This window comes from Neocloeon triangulifer, unplaced genomic scaffold (assembly GCF_031216515.1).
Source record: "Neocloeon triangulifer isolate White Clay Creek 2 clone unplaced genomic scaffold, ASM3121651v1 ptg000017l, whole genome shotgun sequence".
Taxonomy (NCBI): Eukaryota; Metazoa; Arthropoda; class Insecta; order Ephemeroptera; family Baetidae; genus Neocloeon; species Neocloeon triangulifer.
In genome coordinates this window covers 5,615,215-5,638,614 of record NW_026775559.1, presented here as the reverse complement: position 1 = coordinate 5,638,614, position 23,400 = coordinate 5,615,215, and the positions used below count along the sequence as shown (strand labels likewise).

Below are 23,400 nucleotides of genomic sequence, written 5' to 3'. Positions count from 1 at the left end.
GTCAGGGCCAATAAGCTCCATTAGAAGAGAGGGTCATTTGTTTGGCTCTGTTGTGTGTTCGTTGGAGCCGAAAGATGCGACAATAAGCTCAAATAAATTGCAGCTGCACCGCACTGCATAAGCCAGGGAAAGCCAGCCTCCTCTTCGCGGGGAGGAGGAAGAAAGCAGGACGGCTGATTAAGTACGGCGAGCCAATTTAATTGTCAGAAGCAGCCATGTTTCGCCAGAGAGAAATAAATAGCTAGGCCAACACAGATCCGTCCGTCGATTCGATTGCAGAGTACAACTGACTTTAGTAATGCTGCTCTCTGACACACTCATTTCTTCAAATGGAAATTAGATCCTGCTCGTGGCACTTGAGCCACTCGGCAATAGATCGACGATTGAACGCTGCTCTGATTCCTCTGATTGCACTCATGGTCAGAGTGATTTTTCAACATAAGTCGGAAATAGACAAATAATTACTTTTACTCCTAAATGATTTCAAAAGTTTTAATTAAAAGTTACTTCTCAAAACTAGTTTAATTCAAGTTGTTCCTGTTTTAAATAAATTCCGAAACTTCAGTTTTTATTATTATTTATTTTAAATTTACGGTTGCTCATAAACATATTGAAAGAATTTTTAACTTCTTGATTGATTCCCTTGTTTTAAATTGTATTCAATGAATCCTTTTTTCTATTTATTAGACCTTTACATAAATCTGAAACAAATGAAGATAATATTTATTTATCATAAAATGAAATTTAAAGCCACCATTCTTTCACTTATTTATTTTTATTTAAAAAAAAAAAAATAGATAAGCGATTGAATTTCCCAGGCATTAGTTTCCTTGAAGTTTGAATCGATTTAGTTTACTTGCAAATGGCGTTTTGACATTTATTAATCTAACCCAAGTGGTGGCTTGTGCAATAGGAAAACGCAAAGATCAGCATCTCCAAGTTAATCCGATCGCAATTCAAATTAGTTCTCAAACAATAATCAGCAGCTTACTTAGTGATGAGATAGATAATGGCGCAAACATTAATTCCATATGGCAAAGCCGCGCGCATTATTCATCCTCTGCCAAAAGTTTTCCAATCGGCGCAGAGATTTCAAGATTGCGAGAGTGTGACTCACTTACTTAAACTGGCACATGCATAAATATCGATTTTAAAGTCGAGGCACACACAGTAATTGCGAATCGGCAGCCTCAAGTTATATTATCATTCATTTGGTGCGCGCCGTCAGCGCTTTCCGATGGAGAGGAAGCGTCGTCTTCGAGCGTGACGTCACCGCTTCTACTTATTTCCTCCATCCAGCGGCGCGGCACCGTCTGCCCAATATCCAATAACGAATCATAGATGTAAAAGACGGGGCCGTCTGCTGATTAGAAAGACATTTGACAGTGTCACTTGGACACCCTCCGCGTGCACACTTCGGTGCAAAATCGTTCCCATCGATAACACAGCCATTGCCGGCCAATCACTCGCCCTGAATTCATAGTTTGACGGCCTTGTGAGTGAGGTATGTACTTAGAATTGACAAGTTGCATTACAGTTATGGTCAGAAAGGGAATTCAATCTTCCCATACAAGGATTAAAAATGAAACTTAATTTCCAGAGTGATAAAAACCAATATGTTCATAATTTTAAAAATTCTTAAAGAAATGTTGGTGTTTAAATTTATATTATATTTTTTAGGATCTAAAAACATAACTAATTTACGCAATTATTTTAGCTGATCCAAAAGAAAAATTATCGATAATCATTTTGAAATTTATTGTAGTTTTTATGCATTTACTTTTTATGAATACTGCAAAAGCATAAATACAAATTATCAATAATTTAAAAAAGAAGTTTGAAAAAAAAATTGTGCTCTTATAATCTTTTATGTGTTGCGATCCCTTTAAAAAGTAAATTCCTAGAAAATGGAGTTTGTCAGGTCGCTTTCTTTCGCAAATTGAAATTAAAGGCAGCGCATCTCGTTATTTTCTCGCTCTTTTTTTATGAAAATCAGATAAGAAACCAATTTTCCCAGGCACAAAAGGGAAGAATCTTTGCCGCTCGGAGCCGTAAATTCCGCACAGCCCGGCCGCGCTCTGCTCTCCTGACCCAAATGCACCGCACTTGCACGCGCCCCGTGAGCCGTGCCCCCGATCGAGAGCTGCTGCACAAAGACGATTATAGGTTAGGGGGGCCGCGTGGAAAGAATGCGCTCACTCGGGAACGCATACAAATTTTGATTTTCCTGCGCCTGGAAAATCCATACACATAGGCCTCGGCTGCACGGCGGGCAGGGATGAGGGAGGGGGTTGGGCTGAAACGGCAACCTAACTGCGGGGCCTCCCGTTCCCTCCGCTCGCGTCTGGGTCGGAACACCCCTACACGAGCCAGCAGCTACAGCACACAGCATCCCAATCAACACACTATTGATTTTTCCCGACCACTTTTTCCAAAGCCCTACTGCCAACTGGCGTTGCGCCCGCAAACTAGCTCTGTTGCAAAGCACACACGCCGCTCGCTCTGCGAGCGGTTCTCGCAATTTTGCCGCTGCGACCCCAAAGAAACCAACCAACCAACCCAACCACTTGTGAATGAAAAGAATATAATAAAAATGCCGCCGCGCCTAATCCACTCTCTGATTACGCTCGAACCCTTTTGTTGTCGCGCCGAAAGTGAAACGATCTCGAGTGCGTGCTTTAAAAAACGGATAAAATTAGAATCCGCCGGGATCTCAAATCTGAAGCGCGCGAGCAAATTAACCCCTGAATGTGGAAAAAACCACGCCCCACTCATTTTCGGTTTGAGGGCAGAAATAACTTAACCAATTTTAATCCAGAGGGGCAATCTGTTTTTAAAATCAATTCTAATTGAAATAAATTTAAAAATTACAATCAGTCAGAATTCTAAATGTTGAATGAAGTGATTTGCCATTAATTGAAATCTAGTCGAAGAAGGCAAAAAAAAAAATGATATACTAAAATTAATTTCATCATCTGACGTCAATAAAAATTGATTTCCATTTTTATTTAAATTATCTTCTTCAATTTGAAACGCGATTTCATTGAATGCGAAGCTATTTGATTTGCAAACGTTTGAGCTGCTCTCGGCTCAAAGATCGCCCTGTGAAAGCAATTTACTTTCACATTTCCATCAATTTCCGTTTAACCGCCGTATCACATTCTCGCTTTTCCGCCGTGATTTATTCCACCGAGAATCCATTTTTCTCCGGCCTAATTCCAAAGAAGGGGTGTCAATTTCTGCGAACAGATGGGGAATATCGCGTTTCACGCCGGTGATTTATGGCGGCGCGGGATCAATTCGTGATGAAGCAAGCGGGCAACTAACAGTTGGCAGTGGCACGTTCCGAGAAAGACCGATTCGCATCTCTGTTTATTTTTATTATTCGGCGCTCGACCCGGCGGGCAAGCAGAAAGCAATGATTGGCGTAAATATATTTGCCCCTCTCGCCTTTATTATGCATAAGCTGCGGAGGTATAAATTTTTAACACTTGGCGACTCGCATACAAAATAGCTCGGGGTGTATCAGCCGGCGAGCATCTCCGCCAGCACCGAGAGAGTGAGCGAGCTGGGCCGCTGTCATCATATGCGACCACCCATAAACTCTCAGGGATAAAGGTTTCTGCTTTGGTGAAAATGGCGGTGCGAGTTTTCCGCTTTTATGACGGCACTGAGGAATTTTTTCTGCGCCCTTGGAAAAAAATTTAATTTTCGTCTGCTGCAAACAAGGCGCGCGACGATATTTCGTCTCCATCCCTCCCTACCCTCCCCCCTGAATAAAAATGCTGTTTGCCAGATTGTCTGCTGAATTTTAACCAGTTGGTTTTAATAAGTTGCTAATCTACTCACGTCCACGTTTGCACCCCCCGTGTAAAAAAATTAATTCGCAATGGACTGGTGAATATTCATACAACGTAATTGCGGCCGAGAATTCATTCATTCATTTGCATCTAAATTATTATTTTTCCCTTTTTTCACCTGACGCCAACCTCTCTAATCAATAAGCTCCGCACACACACACAAAATTTAATTAAAAGAAAAAGCACAGGGGGAGGAAAATCAGTCAGCCTTTGATGTATTTGCTCAGTTCCAGCTAACCCCCGATGTATAAATCAGAACGCATTTTTTTTTAGCTCTACCTTTGATATTTATTAAAAGAGAGTGGGAGGCGGAGATCTGATAATTTAGCTAATGGTCCGCTGCGACTGGTTTAAAAGCCAGCAGTGAAATTCTGCTGCTGCTGCGGATATTCTCTCGGTGTGGGCAATCTTCGAAATTCCCCGTCGGTCCGGAGCGTTTGCATTATTGATAGAGCTGCAGATAGCTCTAGCTTAAGGGCGATTGCCACATCATTTTTCATCTGCGGATTGTGCTCCTCTTTCTCTCTGGCTCGTCCCTCTTCTGCCAGTCAGTTTATGTGAATGAGCACCGACACTTGGTATATTTATCCTCGCACATGCATGCACGTACGTGGGGAGCACAATCAATAATTCAGCTCGGGACAAACCACCGAAATGAAAGGGAAAAGAAGAAAAGTCGGAACAATGTGTGAAAGGGAGTTCATTGATTGCTGCAGACGTTTGGACGTGATCAATGAAGCGTCAATTTATCAACAGTTGCGTTCGGATAAAAAGTCTGCAGGACTGTTTTTCGATTAATCTACCAAATCGGACGTTAACTAGAAAATAATCAAAAGGTTGCTTCTGCCAGCGACAATATTATTCCCTGGCAAACACGTATACACACGCCGGCGGAGGAAAAAAAGATCCGCGGCGCCGCTCGATAATCACCCAGCCGATTCTGCAGCGGCGGTTTCATTTTCAATATTCACAGAGCGGGCATAATGAGTGAGGATAACAAGTACAATGGCCTGTCATTGTGATGACCTACATTTTTTGTTTCACCACAGTAGTGGTACATATTAAGCTGCATGAAAGAGAGCAACGACGGCATTTTCGAATAGTAATAAAGCGCAACATCCACTCCCTGGTTATTCGGATGTGCATAAAGGAGGAAGGGCCGCCTTGAAAACGTGTTTCGCGCGCCCCCTCGCCCAAAAAAGACTCTTAACTTGCTGCTTTTTCCAGCGATTATGCTAAATTGAATGTGGGTTGGGCGGCGGGTGCGATGGCATTGCCGGCTTCCTTCCGGCCCCGATCACACACACAAAAGGGCCGCCGCTCATTTGTTGCATCCTACTTGTGTGCCGATTTGACATGATAAATGCGCTCTCGTTCCTTCGCTCTCTCTTTAGTTCGCGACGAGTGAATCAATTTGTCTTGCTAGGCTGTAACTATCAGTCTGTCTATTTAGATCTGTCTGCGGCTGGTCGACTTTGATTTGCATTTAGTTAGAGGGGTGTCGGTTCTGTTTCACTTTTTGTCATTATTTAAGCCAGCCGGTAACGTTTGGTGTCTTCTCAGGACGAATCACAATCACGGTCGTGAAAAACTATTTGGATAAACATGGAAAATAAAAACGAAATTGCGTGGCTTGAAGATGCCTATGTTCGCGGCGAAGGAGGTGAACGTTCGGATCCAAAGAGACGTTTTACTACGATAGAGGGATTTTCTTTTCCTATTTATATAAATATTTTTCCGAGGCTTTTTAATAATACTCATTAATAATATATTCAAAATGATTTTTTTCAATAATTTTAAGATTTAAATAAAAATTCCTATAAAAATTAAATATTATTTGTTTACAGAAAAATTTTTGGTACGCAATTTAATTTTATTAATAAATTATTAATTCACTGCGGCGGAGGGGATTTTTTTGATCTTGGAAGTTTCAGCAAAATTCTTGCTAGTGATGTTGACGTTTTGTCCAACAATTGCTTTTTTTTAATAAATTTTTTTCAAGAATTTAGTGTAAACAATGTATTGTAACAATGTGGACACATGAACAATAACAACAATTTTTTCATGATCAAATATCGTAAAATTTTTTTTGGTAGAACGCAGTAAAACGTCTCTAATGTGCTTAATTGATAAGAAATAAATATATAAATAGGTTTGCACCTAACAATATTACTCAAAATCCATCAGTGAATACTTCAAATGTTAGGTTTCGAGTTCAGAAATCTTCCCCCAGCCATATGCGACCCCAATGTGCACCTCCTTTTCACAACACGACTTGCCAGGGTCGAAGCTCAAGTGATAATTTCCACCGTCTCCCAGATAAAAATTTCAGTGCGGGCTCCTTCTTTTCAATGCACGGAAGCGCTTTGAAAGGAAGGAGCGGCGGAGACGGTGTCGTCTGTGCGACGTGCGTTTTTCACTTGGCCTCGCCACGGCTCTCTGGAAACTAATTTCGAGACCTTTTTAATTTCGACCGGGCGCGCGGCCTGAAGCGAGGAAATGTAATTGATCTGCGAGTCGTCACACGCCCCTTAAGCAAATAATCAAGTCTCGGATTCGAAGCCGCCGACTCGCTCAAGATTGCGGTTTCGCAAACTCCGAGAGGGTGCAAAGGAGGAGTTCGTGTTTGAACATGAGCATCTTCTGTTTGTTTGCCGCGGCGAAATCATTTGGCCCCCGATCGCGTGTGAATGGTTGGGAAATACGAGAAAATCTTACCACGTCTATGATTTGCATGAGCGTGAGGCCAAAACTTAGTTGCAGTGGGTCCGACTCATTGGCCACAGGTCTTTCCAGCACGTTGTAGTGGTCTAGCAATTGGTGTAACAGTCTCTTTTCGTGAGGCCCTTGGTGAGATTCTGCAACAGAAAAGAAGAACGATTGATCTTTTTTCCCTCCATTTCAGCCACCACTACTATACATCGACTGACAGTTAGTGTATTTTTTGCCCGCCTACTTTTCAGAGTGTGTATATGAAAATGCTTTTAGCGCAAATTTACATTTTTTCGCGGCAGGGTCGGGCTTTGTGTGCCGCTGAAGGAGCTCTCGACGCATCATAAAAATCTCAACTCGTGCAGCTCGCGAGCAAAAACAAAAGAGTTTCAACTTTTTCCACCCTTGTATTGGTGTGCAAAACCCCTTATACGGCGGGCTGAGAGGCGCTTTCTTTTTTAATAACTGACGTGTGTACGCGACGCTGAATTACGCCGAATTTACTTACTCGAGCAAGCACGAATGAGCGTCAATCGGCTCTTTTGACTACCGAATCGTGCCAAGAAATGCAACCGCAACAGGAGGCGCCTCGCGCGTGGTGTAATAAATAGGTAGTCCACGATTGAAGTTCGCGCGAACGAACGTCGCTGAATGAACAACAATTGAAATATAAAGTTCGAGCGAAATTACGTCATTATCACGTCACAAGTAAAAAAGTAAATACATATATACAATTATTTAACTTCATAAAATTAATTTTTTTCCCTGTTAAGTTACTTTATTTGAAAACCGACAGAAAAATTAAATCTTACAAATCAGTAAAAAAAATTAATAATATGTAAATAAATAAAATACTTATATTTTGATTTTTTTTAAATTTTTCCTATGACTCCGGCCAAAATTTTAAATCAATTATTTTTGCTGTATTTTTGAGTTGTTACAAAAATATCTAAATATTGTAAATTAATTAATTATTATTGGGATGAAGACATTGAATTGTTCAACTGTTGGATAATAAGGCACCATCATTACAAAGAATTATTCTTAAACTTGCGAGATTAAAAATACCATACCCTATCCACAACAACGAGCCCAGTACAAAATAAGAAAATTTCTTTTTCAACAAATTTTAGAATGATTATCCTCATCAAAACTGAAATTTAAAGATCTGATTTTGATAAACATTGCAAATTTAAAACGGCAGCGATGATAGAATTTTTAAATAAATAAGATTTTTTGTTTAGATTTCTCAAAAATAGTTTTGGGACTTTCAGGTAACGAAGAATTAACTTAATCTTTATAGCGTATCAATCTAATAAGCCGGAGAAAAATTGCTATTTAAGCAGCGCAAGGGGAAAATAACGAAATGTGCGTATTATTTATTATACTCTGCGGACGTGGGAAAAATGCCTGACATCGATCACCCGCCGAAATTAACTGCCCTTATCCAAATTCGCCATTAATTCAGACGTCAAGATATCAATAGAGGTCTGAATAATTTTTAATAAAGCACCGTTTTTGATCGTAAATCATACCTCGAAAAAAGGGGTGAGATGTTTTTAGCTGCGACGTATAACAAATGAAAAAAAAACTGCTCGCGGCGCACATTTTGGTGACCTTATTACGCATTCCCCCGCAAAACATGCAGGGGTGAATTCTTTCCTCTCCGATAATTTAGCACTCGCAGATCACCGCCAAATTAGAGCGTGCTGGGACGAAATCTGATGGCGCTTGCGTTTTTTGTTGTCCCCTCGTGGCTTGCTCTGATAAACGTTGCGCTTTTTTGGTGTGCACCATATATGCAGCCATTCAAGTGTGCAGGAAGGAGATCATGTGTTTAAGAATGAAACCCCCGCGTTGTTGACGCGCTGCTTGGCTTTCAAACAGCTGAACTGCCTCGGGACTTTCTCTAAAACGAGGGGACCACGCCTTGCCTACAGGCTCAAAACTAATAAACTATTCCTAGCGGGGCTCAACATTTTAGTATTAACCCTGGGCAAAATTATGTATTTACTCGGCTTTCTTCGGCGCACATTTTTTATTTTTTATTCAGGTGAAAACATTTTAGTGCTTGGCTGGTTTGTAAAGCTCCCATTATTTTTTTATGACTGGGCTAATAGTTAAAACGAGGATGAAACCCAAAAATACAGTTGCTACGTGAGGGTTGAATTATAAAATTTTACGCTGGCCCATTCGGAGAAACGGTCATAAAATCAAATTTTGTGGCTTCCGCTGAGATGTCACGTCCGAGCGCGTCAGCTTGCGAGCGAGCGGAGCGCCTGCAGAAGCATTAGGTATGCAACCACAACAAGCACATAAGACAAAATGGTTGCATACATACATGCATGCACACTTATTTGCCAAACACAAACATTATGCAGCGGGCGATTTCTTCGCGCTTTGTGCATTTCTTTGTGCGGCGGCGGCCGCCCCGGGGCACGCCAAACAATGCGCAAAATATTTCAGTATTTATGTTTTTTGCAGGTGCCTGTAGGAATTAACCTTACTCGCGAGACGCCTTTTCGAGCGGACAAAAGCAGCGCGCCGCGAACAATGGACAGCAGCAACTCGAGCTAAAAAGGCGACTTTTGTTCCCGGATTCTTTCGCAATTAAAATTGCACAAGTCCCAACTCTCGCCGAATTTAAACGACGAGAGTCCGCGTGTAATTGCTTCTCGTGAATAATTAAAAAAAAAAACTAGTTTTACCTCTGCTTGTTTTTTTTTCCAGATAATAAAAAAGCTGCAACACATCAAGAGAGACGAGAATCTGTGCACGTGGAACAAGAAAGAAAGGGGGAGAGCGCGGCGAGAGGAACCTGTTAGCTAAAAGCGATTGTTTTGCGGAGGGCCATTTACATGTGCAGAAATACATCCCCCCAGAGATAAAATCCATTCGAGATTGACGGCACAAAACACATACACAGAGGGAAAGCGGCTGGATCGTGCCGGATAAAGCAGGCCAACTAATTGAGGCTGGCGAGTGGGCCATAAAGGGTTGCACGAGAGAGCGAGAAAAAGCGGGCGACTCGTAATTTTTATCTTTGCAGGCAGCGCAACAGCCGATTGTCTTGTGATAGCGATCGTAAAATAAGCGTGCCATAAAGTGCGGCCCGAGTCGCAGGCGGTCTTCGAGGCCCGCTCGTATATCGTTCACCTGCTTTATTGAGCGATTTTCGAGACTGGTGCGAGGCCCCGCGGGACACACTACACTCTCCAGCGTTAAAAAAATAAAATAAAAGTACATGCCACTTACCATGTGGAAGTGAGAGGCAGACAACGAGTAAGGCGATTCGGACAGGCCAAATATAGTATCGCCGTCTTCCAGGTGGAGACATTATTGTTGGGCGATGACGACGACGACAGCAGCCACCGTGGTCGCGTGCGTTGCAAGGCAGTGGTGATCTTGAGGACAGAACCAAGGAGAAGAGAAAGGAACAACCCGATCGCGCTGCACCCGGGGCCGAAGCAGCCTCAACTCGTCATTTGGAGGACTCGGCCCCACTGACCGACCTTCTCTTGCTGGGGAAGGAGCAAAAATGGCCGCGGTCAGCAGCTAAGCAGGGTGCAGATGAGAGCCATGTTGGTGCTGGAATGGCCGCGCCGATGATGTTGATTCCTCTTGCTCTCCTTGCAGACAGCTTTACCAGGGGCCCGATGCCCTGCTCGCCAGGCTTGCTGCTCTGCTCTAGCTGCTACATTACGCGGATCAATATTTGGAGAGCGCAGTCTCGGCCGCCGCCAACCAATGGACTCGAAGCGCGGCGTCGAATCGTCCGCTGCCGCCGCCGCCGCCGCTGCTGCTTCTTCGCTCGGACCGGCCATGTTTCACCCGCCGAATTATGCACACGGTCCCCCTAATGCTCTTTTTATTTAATTAGGCGCCTGCATCTAGTTTGCGTGCTGCAGTCGCCCCCTGGCTGCTTTCAAACTTCCCCTGCGATTTTTATTTTTTAATTTTTTTTTCGCTCCACCGTTGGCGCTTTCATTAATTGGATCATTTGGCAGTTTTGCATTTTGAATGGTGTTTGTGCAGCGATTGCACTGCACTGCACACACACATTCACAGACGTGACCCAGTCGCTCGCAAATATGTACCCACTCTAGAGATGAGCGGATGTCGGGTCGCTTCCGTCCTGGCCAAACGAGCACTGTGCGGCAGTGCACTAATTATAAAAGTAACGAGCTCAATTCTGCCGCTTTTTTCCCGAGCACATTAGCAATCCAGCGCAAATATTGAAGCAGCCTCGAAAATTTTTGTATTGGCTCGCTCTCTCTGCTCTCTGCTTTCTCTCTGCAGGCGCTCTCTCAATGTGCCGCATGCACGTTTGTTTCCCTCGAATTTTGCGCCCGCCGCCGCCGCTACTGCTGCTCTACTCCACATTCCCGTCCCCCATTTTCATCACTTGGTGCGATCCAACCAACCTTCTTCTCTGAAGCCACCGCACAGCTCCTCTCCAGCCTTGCGTAAATCATTATGTATGTACCCAGTGATTCTGCACAGGCCGAGTTATGAACGTAACGCATACACGGCCTCTCTCTCTCGCTCTCTCGTTTTACCACCATATTGTTGAAAAATCTAAATACGCGTGTGCCATAGCGGGTGAATAAAAAGCACCATCCATCCCTGGCGCGTGTTTGCTCTTTTTCTCTGGAACCAGTTTGTGTGTGTGTGTGTGTGTGTGTGTGTGTGAGAGAGAGAGAGAGAGACCGATGGTGCAAAATTAAATATTGATTAGTTGCCACGCAAATGCCGAATGTTTCGCTCATTTTTTTTATTCGCCACACACCGCTCTCTGCTTGCAATAATGTGATTTTCAACGGCTATCAATAACTCATTACAATGCCAGCGCCGAAATTTCAGCCAGATACATTTTGCACGCAACAATCCAGATCAGTAGCGAGCGAGGCTGTAAAATGAGCTATTATACGGCCGGCCGTAAAGTCAAGTGTGGAGAATTTCATGGAAAAATAATATTCACGCTTCTTCTTTCTTCAGTGAAACGGACTTTATTATCATCGTAATAAAAGTCGCGGCAGATAAATCGATGTAGGTTCGCTCGCTCCTAGAATTGCAAATTCGACGCCCACCCACTAAATGCATGCACTCCATAAAGTGCGCGCGCGGCTCTCTCTCGCACTCTCTGCTCGCCATGGAATTTAAAACTTTTACGTGCGTGTGTCAAAAAAAAAAAAAAACAGTGGGCTCCGCCAAATGACTGGAAAAGCAGTCCATTTGCAAACTTATTTTTCCCTATAGCATATTAAAAAAGTGCTGCAAAACAGATTTCAGCCAAAATAATTTAGTTTAAAGCAAAAAAATATTAATTATTAAAAATTTCACTATGGGGATAAGAGCAAATTAAATCATTCACATTTTCAAATAACCATTATGAAAATATTTGTTGCTAATTAAATCTCCACACCATATTAGCCACAAAGAAGACTGTTCATGTAATGTTAAAAACTTTTAATAATATTATTTGGTACATTGTTCTCATGTGTCTATTTTTAGGTTTTTACCATTTTATTCTTGAATTTTAAACCAAATTTAAATATTAAAAATTGCTTATTTAAAATTATTAGAAATAACCTTGAATTTACAATAGCAGCACTATTTTACACTAACTAAAATTTTTTCTACTGAGACACAATTTGTTTGCAATAAATTGATTTTTTAATTTAAAATTAAAAAGGTTTAAATAAGAAAAATTCAAAAAGTTTTTATATAAGGTCATTCAGTTAAAATTTGATCATTAGGAGCAGCTATATCAAATTGACTGTCATTCCAGTTCGCCTGAAGAATAATTCGTGTGGTAATTTGATTTGGCCGCGCGCCATTCGAGCCGGCTCGTTCGCGCGTCTCGCGCTAATTCCGATGGAAATCAATCTGCCTAACATCCTCGAAAAGCAGTGATACATTTTCTGGGCGAGATCGAGTTCTGCCGGCGTTGCATTATCAAGGGAGCTGCAACAGCGAGCGGCCGGAGATCTTCTGGCATGTGGAAAATTGATGAGTCATCAAGAAAGGGCTCTCCAGGCTGGCATCTGCTGTTCGTCATGCAGCGGTTTATTAATTTCGTCGGGCCGATTCGGATGCGGCGGCGGCGGTCGCACCGACAGTAGGAAGACCTTAATTTTACACACCGTCGTGCATTAAATCAATATTCGCACGGGCTGCAGCCCATTAAAGTTGAAGGACCCGCCGCCGTTGCCGCTCTCTCGGTTTCCGCCGCCGGTCGCCCCGAAATAATCTGCGCAACCGAGCCGCCGCTTATTTTGCTCCTTGTGCCAATTTCCTTATTTTGAAAAATAAAAGTGAGGGAAAAAACCAATCGATAAAAATGCTCTGCCTGGTGACACAAACAGCGCAAAACGCTCTCTTGACGGGGCAGGGGGACTTCTGCTCGTTTTTCACCGAGAGAGATCAAGTTTCAACGGGAAAGAGAGCGCGAGGGGTAAAAAGGGGTGAATGCCTCGTTTTATAACTTGACAGTCAAGTGCCTTATTGTTCAGCTCTGATGCACTTCTGCCTGCTGGCAAACGGGTGGGCTTAATTAATATTAAGCAGGTAATTAGGAAATGGGGCAAGTAGGCTGGAAACGAGAAAGTGTGTCTCTCTTTTTTTTAAAGAGGGGAATTATACATTCCACGTGCGGTCTTTGTTGCTGTAATTTGGGCAATATCATATATATACCGTTGCCACGCTTTTGTTTTGAATTTGTACAGTTGCGAAACAAAAGAGGTTTTTTAATTGTGTGAGCCAGAGAGGAATCTTCTCTCGCTCCTCTTCTTCTTTGTATGAAAACTGTTGCCAACCTTGTGTATTTCATACATTTCTTTTTTAAAGGAACATATAATTTTAATTGAAAAAAATTCATTTTCCCTTCTGAGAATCACTGCAAAATGATTTTTAAACGGGAAAAGTTTGTAGCAGTTTTCTCGAAAATTTACGCCGGTTAAATTACATAATTATATTGTTTGCTGCTCAGGCGAGAGGGCGAAAGTTGTTTTCTTAATTAGTCGTGAAGCACCTGGCTCGGCTCTTTCCGATGCCACTCCGGCTTGCTCTCGTCGTTTTCATTCATCCCCATTTCCTGGCCCACCCACCCGCCCCGTGTCTCCAAGACGACTGACTCACTCGAGCACTTCTTGATCGTTTATTCACAAATTTATCCGAGCACCTTTGCTCCATCCCGCCTCCATCGGCGGATCGTGTTCATTCACTTATTCACCCACTACGGCTCTCTCTCACACTGCCGACAGCCACAGGATATTATGCAACCGGCTCTACTTCTTCTTCTCGGTCTCACGCCTACGCTGAATCTATCCTCTCCGGTTACGGCAAGAGGGGAAAATTGAGGAGGCACGAAGACGCATCACAAATAATGGAAAAGAAAACTAAAGAAGAAGGTTCTTTCGTGCTGGGATTCATGAATTGCACGCTTTTTTTTCTTTGGAGATACATCGACTCACTTCCGAAGTTTCTTTCATCAACTTTCCTTTTTGCAAATACACGAATACATACTCTATATTGTTCGTACACGAACTGTTGAAAGCAGCAAGATATTATGAAGACATCAATTTCCAATTCTACATCGACACATTTTATATAGAGATTAATTTTTATTTTTAAATTATAGTGTACATATTTATTTAATAAGTAATGAAAAATAATTGTGCGGAAACGTTAATTATTCCGCTTCTAATTAATATGTATAAGAATACCAAAATACAATTTTTTTATTACCTACCAAAGGTGAAATTTTGAATTCTTAAAATTTAAAATTTTCGCAGTCTTTAAACGTAAAAAAATAATTACTTTTGCGCTGAACGCGAGTGGCGAATTAGCGGCGGGTTTAAATTTGGCCGAGTATGAGAAAATGAAATATCTATCAAATAATAAATTATTATATATTATGCAACAAAGTTAATTATGATTATAAAAATTTAAAGTAAAGTTAGTATTACGTATCATATATTTTTTTTGTCAACTCCATTGGACGATCACAAGATATCAACTTTATCCATCTATTTTTTAATATCTGTCTTTGAAAACTCATTATTTTAGTCCAATTAGCCACATTTTCATTTTAATTTAGGGTATCCTTGTTTTTATTCTCTCTTTTCTTCACATTTGTTTAAGTTTGGCAGCCATCAGAATAAAATTAGCCGGGTCACTTTCATTTAAGCATCTAAAAAAAGGCCAATGCAGTATTTTTTTTCAACCCGCCTTTCTTTGTTTGGCTTCATTTGAGGAATAGAATTGAAAAGAGAACATCACTGATAAGTAACTCCCCGCTTGACATTCCGCCCCTCGGATACGCCCCAGCTTGATGCTCTTCACAAGCCTCCTAATGAAAAGCAGAGACCAGTTTATTTTTACGACAATCTCGGTTTCCCCTTGGGCTGGTGGGCTGCACCGAATTTATGTCTTGCTCCGGCTCATTTGCGTGATGACACTGTTTTGGATATTTCAACCGAGCCGCCTTCTCGGAAGTTGCATATCAACGACGTGATTGTTCTAGGAATCGGTTTATCTCGCTATTAGCCGAGCTTTTCATTCAATTTCGTGCACTACATTAAACATTTCGCGTGGGTCGTCTCTTTATTGCACTTAACTGCGCTGTTCTTCCCGGAACTACTGCTTTCCTAGGATTTAATTAATTTCATCGCGTATCGGATTCCGCTCAGCCGCCTAGAAATTTAATTAGAATCGCTGCAAATTTATTTGCACCGCTCGTTTATGTGTAATTTGAAAAGTTTGCATTGCGCATATTAGTGAGGGGGCGCCGTGCAGAAGTGTTTAGCAATTTGCGGTTCGGCAAACTTTTCGATATCAAATATTTGAAAAATGAGCCGTTTGTCGGTAGTTCTTGTTTCGCCTTTGATGGTGGTAGTTTGGCAAGTCTTCAGAGAATTCTGAACTCGTGGATGGAAAGTTGCGGGCTTGTTTCGCAAAACCGCCAAACAAACAGGCCATCATCGTTGTCGTCGCGTGTGCACCAGGCCTGGCTGGCTCTGATGTACTTTTGATGTGAAATCCGCAAACAACAATAATTATCGCACGACCCCTTCTCGTGTAATTAAATTCAACATTAATACATTGGCTGGAAACGAAACAAACGTGGCGCGATAAATTGTCAAAAGTGGAGCGAGCGACGAGCTGCTCTCGTTAAATAATTGTTGGATCAATTTGACGGCCGCACCGGAGAGCCATTTAGCAGTAATTTGGAGCAATTCAAGTGCGGAGCCGTGGGTTTATTATGTAATTTGTGTGTCGGCTCCGCAGAGAGAGCGGATGATGGTGTTTCTCACCCTTTCCCCGCTGCAAATTGTCAAACGATTTGAATTTCAACAAGATGCAAATCCCACTGCTCGGGACACGCACAAAGAGCTGCCGCGCGCGCATATCCACGTTTCGGACGGATTTTGGATTTTAATAACTTGCACACCTCACCATCAGTGGCGGCTATGGAATTTTGGAAATTTGAATGGGTATGAATGAAATGAAAAATTTATATATTTCAAGGGTAGCTTACTTATTTTGTCAATAACACATCCGAACACATCCAGATTTCAGGTAACAATAAATAAAATTAATTATACATTTAGAGTTCAAAATACTATTAATTCTTTAGAAATTAGAAAATTTTCTTTTTACACTAAGATTCTATTGTCTACAAGCGTATTATATAAATGTATTATTGGTGGTTAATTTGAAATAAGATTTGATAGAACATATGCATGCTGGTATCCGACCAGAATGAAGAGATGAAGTAATCAATTTTTTATAATGCATTAATTTGAAAATAATTTATCATGATTAAATAATTTTTAAAGATAAAAGAATAATTGTATAGAATTAAAGAAAAAGAAGAAAATTTCTTAATTTAAATAATAAAATTGAGTAATTTGCATGTATTAAAAAAAATTAAATTGGATTACAATGGCTTTTATTTGATAAAAAATATGCAAAATATAATTTTTAAAAAACTTTTGTTGTAATTTAAAATAAAAAAAGAATTATTTTTAATACAACCTTAATCGGGCTCACAAATGATCACAAACAATTTTCTTTGCCCCCATCTGCAGTTAGAGGATTCAAGAAGAATTGGAATTCACTTTATTCGATTTAATGAATGTAATAGAGCGCATTAATTACTGGTTGTCAAAGCCATAGATGCGACCTTTGTGACCTCAACCGTGTAAGCAGCCTTTTAACACGGCACCATCAAATTGAATTAGGCACGAAAAGTAATTCAATAGTTTTTAAGGGACACAAATCTGAAACATATAAATAAGGATTTGGGGGACTTAACTTGAGCGGGCTTCTCTTCTGCTTACCCTCTTGTTTCTTATAAACGTGAGCTTTTGTGTGTTGAACCGACGTCACGTGGATTTTTTTAAGTCAATATTAATATTCTTGAATTAAAGAAATTTGTTGAGGAAAATTGCAATAAAAAAAAATCATGTATTTAATTTGTGTCAATAACAATGAATTTTTATTAAGAGAATAAAAATGATTTCGTATGTTCAATCTTCTTACTTAAACTTCTGCAAGCAAAAAACGTTACTTAGATAAAGTGTTTTATCCAAGGAGAGTGGAAACAACTTTGTTTTTCCTCTTCCCGCGATAGCAGGAAGGGATAGTTTCGACGGACAATCTTGCCAAAAGCCAATCACACAAAAACGTAATCCGAACTAAAACAATCAGAGGGGCTGCAGTTACTGGACTGCAGTTCCGCCCCTGCCGGGCTTATCAGGGTGGAACATCACGATTCCTCATCTCAATCGAGTGCGTGCCGGGCAGAGAGGTGCCGTCGGTGGGTCGGCAGGTTGGGGCAATTTGGCACACGGAGCCCCACTGTCACATACTCGGGCCAAATGAATATTTAAGGCTCGCTCGCTCGAATCACCGTCTCGTCCGCACGTAAAAAACCTACACGTGCGTCCCACACTCGAGCGGCCAAAAGGAATCGGTGATCAAATGCAGATATTTCTTGCTGCGAAGCGGCCAAGAGAAATGCGGCAGAATTTTGGCTCGCCTCTTTCGCTTTGCTTGATAAGAAATATATCCGATGCTTTTAACGTCTGAGAGCCAGGTCAGAATTTATTTTTCTGTTGATTGTTGACTACGTGTTTGGCATTTTTTCAATCGGTGCTATTTGGCAAGATAAGTTGGTTGGTCTTGTCTTTATGACCGGCCAGAGCATCGCTTCCTCACTCGCAACAGTTCCGAGGCTTGCGATGAAATGGCCTTGTCTTCGCTATTGGCACGCCTTGTATGTGTTATTTGTAATCAGTTCTTTCCAGTTGGTTATTATTAACTTGTCATTACTTACGTGACTAAAATATTTATACGTAAGCATTTTCGAAACTAAAATTTCCTGATCTTTATGGCGAGAAATTTAAAAACCCCTCACTCATTGGCATTTATTTTTTAATTTTGGATATTTCATTGAATTCGTAGCTAAAAATTATGAGTAAAATAGTATTAAACAATTTAAATTGTTTAAGAGAAGAAAAAAGGAAACGTTCAAGTTTTTTTTACCATGCATTAAATTCATTTAAATTAATGAAGTTCATAGTTGAAAATTTAAGTTTGGATCTCGCAAGCCTTTTAGTACATAACGCGTGCTCTAATTTAGAATGAAGTATAAGATTAAGTGAAGATGAATTTTTTATCATTTAGCTCAACTGGAAAAATTCATATTTTTTTTTATTACTCTGAAAAGAAATCTAGTTATTTTCCATTAGAATTGATAACAAGCTTAAGAATTCTATTAAATGGAAATAATTTAAATTTTTAATCTGGCCAATCAAAACTTTATAGAACACATTTATGCATAGACTAGGAATTTAAGTATTTTCTTCCCTCATGCTTCACCCGCCTTTCTTTACGTTTGAAATAAAACTCGCTGACTATCATCCATTAAGGAGGAGCAAATGAAATTAATGTTGTGAAGCATTTTTAAAACCTCCCAAGTCATTAATCGTCAAGGAGAAAGGGCTGAGCACGCGGCAGGTCGTCCCGAGAGGAAAACTCAAAGACGCGTGGTGCAAGTAATTGACCCTAATTAGCAAAAGGGAGGTGCTGGTGCAGTTTCGCTGGCTGCATCTCTTCGCGTGCGAGTGCGATGGGTGGAGAAAGAGAGAGAGAGAGAGAGGCACGTAGGGGGCCAGTAGGTCAGTAGTGCACGCGGCCGAGTGCAGATTGTTGAATGGGGCGGTCTCGGGAAAGCGCATCCCTGACTTGCACCCTTCGGACCCCGGCCGACGCGTGGCAGCTGCTTTACCCCGGCGCAGGTTGCAAAAACATCACACGGCGACAAAATAGTCTCAGCACTCGCTGTCCTATTTCTCCATTTCCATCCGCGAGACTGCTCCAATCAATACGCAGCCAGCGCGAACGGCAAGAACAAGGATACGCGCGTCCTCCTCCTCCTTCTTCTTCTCGCCGCCACTGATTATCTCGTGCTGCACATCTGCACGTGTGACGAGAGAGGTGCCTCTTCATTAAGGCCTCTTTGCAATTTCGCTTGCACGAGTGCTAAATTTCAGCCCGCGAGAGATGCGCTCTTGAATATGCATGAAGGAGTTGGCCCCAGGTATACATATAATGAAACGCCGTTGATTGCGAAAAAATAATGCAGCGATTATGCACATAGCATCTAATAACATTAGGACGGAGGCCAAAATAATATAATGAAGGTGATTTTGAATCCTATACATGTATTTTCTTAGCTGCTCATAAGCCAGAGAAAATTTTAGAGACAATTTTTGAAAGTTTCAATTAAGAAAATGAAAACAGGAAAATATCCTGATACCACATGATAGGCAAATAAAAATATTTATGTGGTCCTTTAAACCTTTATACTTATTTTTAAGATTTACAAAATAAATTTTATGTTATAAAAATTTTTGTAAATTTAAAATTATAATTATTTCATTTTCGTATTTTATGTAATTTTTTTATATACAATGGTATTTTTGTTTATTCAATTAATTAAAATTTTAATTTTAAATTAAGCTTTTGTTGTTGAAAACTAATCATTTTTTCAGTTTAAATGTAGGATTACAAATCTTGATACAAATAAATCTGTATTCCACGCTTTTTACCTTTGTATCTACTAAACATTGTAAACATAAATGGAGCGAAGATTAATTTATACTGTTAAAAGTTAGTTTCAATCAACTCATAACTTAAATAATATCCTTTTTATGAAATTTCTACAGTCTCAGGAAAAGCGTATATATTACATTGAATTTCTTTTTAAATAACTTCAACGAATTTCATGCTTTTATAATGCTCTGCTGCGCTTGTGGGACGTGGTGGTGTAGCAAGGTGTTATAATTCAAAATGCAAATATGGCAGCATGTTCGCAGAAACGAGGCGTTGGTGCAAAATTTAAATCACCCTTGGAAACAGCATTGGGTGCGAGATAGCTGGGTGTCTTCGTGGAAAAAGAGGCTATGTAATTGAAAAACTGCCGGTATAAAGCAACACTACTTTTTCACCGTGACACGAAGAATTTTGCGCAATGGAGATAAAACGGCGGCGGCGGCGGCGGCGGCGTCGGACGGGCAAAGGCATTTTTCCAGGAAGGCAGAGTCGAAACCGAATCGATTTCGCAGCTAACGGAAAGAAGAAGTAAGTGGTGGTGCGGCGCAGTCCTTTTTCACCCCAGGCTGAAATTTATAAATCACCCGGCCCGAGCTATGGGAACTGCTCAAAAGCAACACAATTAAAAGCTGGCGGAAATTATAGTTTCCTTTATTAAAAGCAAGCAGGTTGTTTGTTTGTAGGTTTCCGACCGCAACTTGATTTATTCCGCGATATTTCGCACTTCTATTCTCGATACACGCAGATGCTTATGCAATAAAATGTTTGTAAAATGCCGGCGCCGCCGCTTTTGATCCAGCTTGTGGGCCCCATAAAAGCGAACGTGACCGTCACGCCGAATTTTTCCAGCCGAGCAATAATATTTGACGTCTTTCTCGATGGGGCAGTGAAAAATGCGCCGTCCGGCCGGGGAAATGGCCTGACACTAAAACGCTGCGGCCACAACATTCACCCACACGTACGTCTTCTCGGCGCTTCATTAGAGCTTTCGATGTGATTTATTTCTCACAATGTGTAGCTTTTTCCGCGCACACAAATGCAGTTTCAAATTAGAGCTGTGTAATTTATCGCAATTCCTTCGACGGGCGTCGCACCTCAAGAATTTTAATGCTAAACGCGCATGACACGTTGCCAGCAATATTAAATTTTTGCTGAGAGGTGCGAGGGAGGGGTAGTTTTTTTGCGGAAAATCTTCTAATATTTAAAAAAAAATTCAATTAAAAAAAAACGCGCTTGTGCTGCACCGATGTGCTGCACCGATGTGCTGCACCGATGTGCGGCGCCGATGTGCGGTGCCGGTTTGCGGCACCGATTTGCGGCGCCGATTTGCGGTGCCGATTTGCGGCATTGACTTTAATATCAAATTTAAAATTTAGTCCTACACAAAAATAATCAATAATAGAAAAGTTGTTCAGAATAAAAAGTTGCGCTGGGAGGTGAAGAGGACAGATCAAAATTCCACTAGAAGCAAAGATATTTGCGCTCTTTTTCTACGCTCTTGGTAAAATTCAACATTTATTATTCTTAAAAATTATTTTTCTGAACTAGGTGATTAAATTTGGTTGTGATTTGTTATGTTTTGAATTTTTTCCTTTGGCTTTTTTTATACATAAAGTAACTTGTTTCACAGAAAAAAAACTATTTCCAGGTCTCCATGTTTTGGCTGCGCAAAAGATAATTTTAAGATATAATATAATTAATTGTTTGCAAAAAGCAGAGCAACATTCCATATATTGCAGTAACTGATCAATAATCTCTGTCAAAGTAAATCCAAGATTCCAATCAGTAATTTATTATCAGTTTTTCTTTAAATCTACTTTGTTGCTTTCTAAAAATTTTAAATTAATTAAAGTCATTGTCTCCGTTTTAATAATTTGAAAGAAATTATTTAGTGGCTATATATAAAACCAAATTTGGTAGATTGTATAAGATCACCATAATAATTATAACAACTCAATTTACATTTAACAAAATTTTAAGGATTAATAACATTTCAAGAGACAAGTAAATTGGATTGTTTAATTGCAGTACTAAAATCCTTTTTACGGAGTTATTTATCTTTTAGCTGATAATCAAATTAAAATAATTATTTCTTTTATTTGTCATACTGAAAAAATTATTTTAATGGCATAACTATTAATTAGAGTTGAAAAAAGATCTAATTTTTAAATTGTCAAATTAAGAATGTACAAAAAATTCAAATATCTATGTACTGCACATCATACATCTTTAAGCATAAAAATAGACCAGGACTTCAAGATAATATAACAAAATTTTTCAAATCTGAATTTGGATAGAGATTGCCTTGTGGTTCACCAATATAAACTTAAATATTTGCAAATTTAACAAAAACTTCTATTAAATCTATTAAATCGTCATTAAAACCTGCAGGAGAAACAAATCTTACATGTTAGACAGAATAGAATTAAAATCCAGCGCAGAACTGCCGTTTCAAAAATTTCAATTAGTCCGTCACATTACACACGAGCCATTTGCTAATCTAATTCGGATGGCTGAGTGTAAAAGTGTGGAAAGTCGCGGCTCAGAATTTATGGGTGCTCTTAAAGGTCTTTATGTTGCCGTTGTTCACTCCCCTATGCAAACGGACGCAGAGAAGAATGTGTGTCGGGCGAGCGCGCGAAAATCCACATATAAATATATAATATGTATGTGGGAATGTGAAAGGGGGACGCGAAAGTAGAATGGTGCACACACACGTAGAGCGCGCGCGGTGTAAACACAGCGGGAGGAAAGAATAAAAGGGGTGCAGTGTTAGTTGCAGCAACGCACCACGCCCCTGGATGTGCTCCACATCGGGAATTGGGGCGGATGCTGTGCCGCTTTACTACCCTTTAATTCAGGGCGGAATTCCGCGAATGCATGCAATATACGTATGTGTGTGTGTGCTCGGAATGCACTTCCGGCCGATTGATTCGGCGGCGAGATTGATCTGTCCGAGTGCGGCATGCATATTTGCACTCGCGAGGGAGCAGAGAGGCTGCAGCATTATTTCAATCAGTGCTCGCTCGTTGTGCGCCCGGCTGGCGGTGCCTGCCGGTGGTGGCGCCGCTGAACAGCGCGCGCTACCCAAGAGGTGAGCACACCATTAATCTGGTGAAAGTGGCAAAAGTTCAGCGCGAAAATTTCAAGTTCGCTGCCTGCCCGCGCACCAGCACCATCTGCCTCTCTCACCGACGCACCCCTCGAACGAATATGGTTGCTCCAGTTTTGTTTTATGCCTAGGGTTATGCGAATCCGCGAAACGAGTGGGCGGTTAAAAGTATGCCCTTAATTATCATAAAGTTTACACTGATAGCATCAGCTATAAGCCGCAAATATATTATTCCTCGACCGAAACCGCCAACTAGGAAAATGAAAATTTTAATATTAAAAATAGGTACTTGAAAAATATTTCAATTATCTGTCGGTAACTTTTTTTTTTTATTTTTCATGAAGTTCAATAAGAAAAAATGTAGGAATAAAAAAATGTACATTTTCTTAATTTTTTATAATTTTATTTAATTATAAAAACAAAAATTGTACTGTTATAATATTTTTTTAATATTTTTAAACAATACCTATGCAATTTAATTTGTTTTTTAGTTGCAAAAAAGGTGTTTATTGATGTCTCAGTAGGGTAACTATACCCCATTCTTCGACATATCAAGAAAGTTTTACAATAACCATTAGCTTGGAGAGAGAA

General features: G+C 40.5%; 1 protein-coding gene across 10 annotated transcripts in view; it reads right to left on the bottom strand.

The window, feature by feature from the left end:
* Positions 1–10,225, bottom strand: part of LOC132203337 (neuronal acetylcholine receptor subunit alpha-7-like) — a 36,887-nt gene extending 26,662 nt beyond the window's left edge. For all 10 annotated transcript variants that reach the window (XM_059631052.1, XM_059631044.1, XM_059631045.1 and 7 more), the window contains exons 1-2: positions 9,828–10,225; positions 6,579–6,718 (exon numbers count right to left, since the gene is read on the bottom strand). In XM_059631052.1, coding sequence (XP_059487035.1) covers positions 6,579–6,718; positions 9,828–9,909 — 222 coding nt within the window. In that variant the 5' untranslated portion in view covers positions 9,910–10,225. The remainder of the gene's footprint in view (positions 1–6,578; positions 6,719–9,827) is intronic.
* Positions 10,226–23,400: the final 13,175 nt, after the last annotated feature.